Source organism: Octopus bimaculoides, chromosome 30 (genome assembly GCF_001194135.2).
Source record: "Octopus bimaculoides isolate UCB-OBI-ISO-001 chromosome 30, ASM119413v2, whole genome shotgun sequence".
NCBI classification, from domain to species: Eukaryota; Metazoa; Mollusca; class Cephalopoda; order Octopoda; family Octopodidae; genus Octopus; species Octopus bimaculoides.
This window is the reverse complement of record NC_069010.1, coordinates 5,050,716-5,053,287: the sequence shown is the minus strand read 5'-3', so window position 1 is coordinate 5,053,287 and position 2,572 is coordinate 5,050,716. Positions and strand designations below refer to the sequence as shown.

At 44.4% G+C, this 2,572-nt stretch overlaps 1 protein-coding gene across 1 annotated transcript in view; it reads left to right on the top strand.

Moving 5' to 3' along the window:
- LOC106874220 (fructosamine-3-kinase) overlaps positions 1–2,487 on the top strand; it is a 6,520-nt gene extending 4,033 nt beyond the window's left edge. Inside the window, exons 4-6 of the mRNA XM_014921875.2 lie at positions 217–403; positions 1,677–1,727; positions 2,233–2,487. Coding sequence (XP_014777361.2) covers positions 217–403; positions 1,677–1,727; positions 2,233–2,421 — 427 coding nt within the window. The 3' untranslated portion in view covers positions 2,422–2,487. The remainder of the gene's footprint in view (positions 1–216; positions 404–1,676; positions 1,728–2,232) is intronic.
- The last annotated feature ends 85 nt before the right edge of the window (positions 2,488–2,572 follow it).

Here is a 2,572-nt window from a genome sequence, read left to right as displayed (position 1 = left end):
CGACCCCGAAAGGATAAAAGGCTAAGTCGACCTCGGCGGAATTTGAACTCAGAATGTAACAGCAGACGAAATACCACTAAGCATTTCGCCTGGCATGCTAACGTTTCTACCAGCTCGCTGCCTTAAAGGAAGCTTCTTACCACACAGCCATGTCTGCCCCTACTGATAACGCTCCATTAAGGTTCTCATAAGGGGTCACTTTGTTTATTCTGTTAGGATGCACAAACACAACGACGACTTATACAAGAAGGAGAAGAAGGAGAGCAACAGGCTCCATGGTTGTAGTGATGGTGATGATGATGATGATGATGGTGAACCGCAACACCAGCCTCGTTTTGGTTTCCCTGTAGCAACATGTTGTGGTAGAATCCCTCAGCCCAATAAATGGAAAGACAGTTGGCCTGTAAGTTCATTTCTTCTTTGCCACCTTCAACAGATTTTACATCTAGTTCTCAGTTCTGTTATTCTTCCAGTTCTTTCAGTTGTTGGGCTACGGCCAGCTGGAGCACTGCTCTTTTTTTTTATGAGTTGAGTTTACTACATCTCCTACCATAATACACACACACACACACACACACGCACACGCACACATATGCTCACACTGTAGTACATTAATCACATCGTCGTCGTCGTCATCATAATCATCAGCGTCTTGTCATCATCATCACCATCGTCATCATCATCATCATCATTATAATCAACATAATCATCAGTGTCTCATCATCATCACCGTCATTGTCAACAGAATCATTGTCGTCGTCATCGTCATCATTTTCATCATAACCATCATCACCATCAATGTCGACGTCATCATTGTCGTCATTGTCATTGTTGTCATCATCACCGTCATTGTCGTCATCATCATCGTCATCATCATCATCACCACCATCATCATCAACATCTTTTAACATCCGTTTTCTCATGCTGGCATGGGTTGGATGGTTTGATCAGATCTGGCAAGCTGCAGTGCTGCTCCATGTTCCCGTCTGATTCAGCTTTGTTTCTATAGTTGGATGCCCTTCCTAATGTCAACCACTTTCCTGAGTGTACTGGGTGCCTTTCATGTGGCACTGACACAGGCGCCTTTTATGTGGCACCGGCACAGGCGCCTTTTTGTGTGGCACCGGCACTGGCACAGGTGCCTGTATAAATCGCCCCATGATAAACAGTGATGTAGCTATTACAATTCACAACAGAACATGTGTAAAATGTGGTGGGGCATGCCTCTCAGCTGGAGGTCTGAAAAAGACACATTAAGAGAGAGAGCATATGGTGGCACCTGCTTCTCCTGGCAGCCAGCACAGCCGTGCAGTATGTAACAAAATGTGTAAAACTTTGGCTGGGCTTAAAACTCATACAAGGGCATATGGCTCCTGTGCAGGTGGCACATAAAATACACCATTTCAAGCGTGGCCGTTGCCAGTACCGCCTGACTGGCCTTCGTGCCGGTGGCACGTAAAAGCACCCACTACACTCTCGGAGTGGTTGGCGTTAGGAAGGGCATCCAGCTGTAGAAACTCTGCCAAATCAGATTGGAGCTTGGTGCAGCCATCTGGTTTCACCAGTCCTCAGTCAAATCGTCCAACCCATGCTAGCATGGAAAGCGGACGTTAAACGACGACGACGATGATGATGATATATTAAATGCGTCTGTTTTCTTCATTTCATTGTTCCAGGAATTCTATGCTGCCAAAATTGATTGTCAAATCACCCACCTGGAAGAAAATGTAAGTTAGATCTGGCGTTTCTATATTTTTCTTTAGTCTTCATGTTCAGAGAGAAATCAGCTTCTATTGTACACTGACTAACAATCTGTATAATAATCTGCTTGTTCATTCACTCATTATGCTTTAGTCGGTTAAAGAGGTGGAGGTGGAGTGAGTGAGAGGTGGAGTAAAAGTGAGAGAGAGAGAGAGAGAGGGGGGAGGAATGTGAGGAGAGAAGAAAGAAGAGAGGAGTATAATGATAGACTAAGGCCAAATGCATCATGTGGTTAGTTGAAGGGAGAGGTAAAGAGCAAGAGAAAAAGACGGTGAGAGAAAAGTGGGAGAGAGAAGTGTTATTGACGTGCTGTAGGGTGGGGAGGGAAAGGTGAAGAGAAAGAGAGAAATGTTAAAGACATGAAGAGGGGAATTACATGGTTAAACAGTTTGTTGAACTGGTGTGTGTATATATATATATATATATATATCTGCCTTTTATAGTATAGATATATGTTTATTTATCTTCCAGTATAGGAACCATGAAGTTCGAGGACTCTGGGACCAGCTGTTGAGGAAATACTCCATATTCTTTGATGATCTTCCTATTATTCCCCCAGCTCTACTTCATGGTGATCTATGGAGTGGCAATGTATCGGAGAATGACGAGGGGCCTGGTGAGTATATTATTATCGTAGGCGTAGGAGTGGCTGTGTGGTAAGTAGCTTGCTTACGAACCACATGGTTCCGGGGTTCAGACCCACTGCATGGCACCTTGGGCAAGTGTCTTCTACTATAGCCTCGGGCCAACCAAAGCCTTGTGAGTGGATTTGGTAGGCGGAAACTTAAAGAAGCCCGTTGTATATATGTAT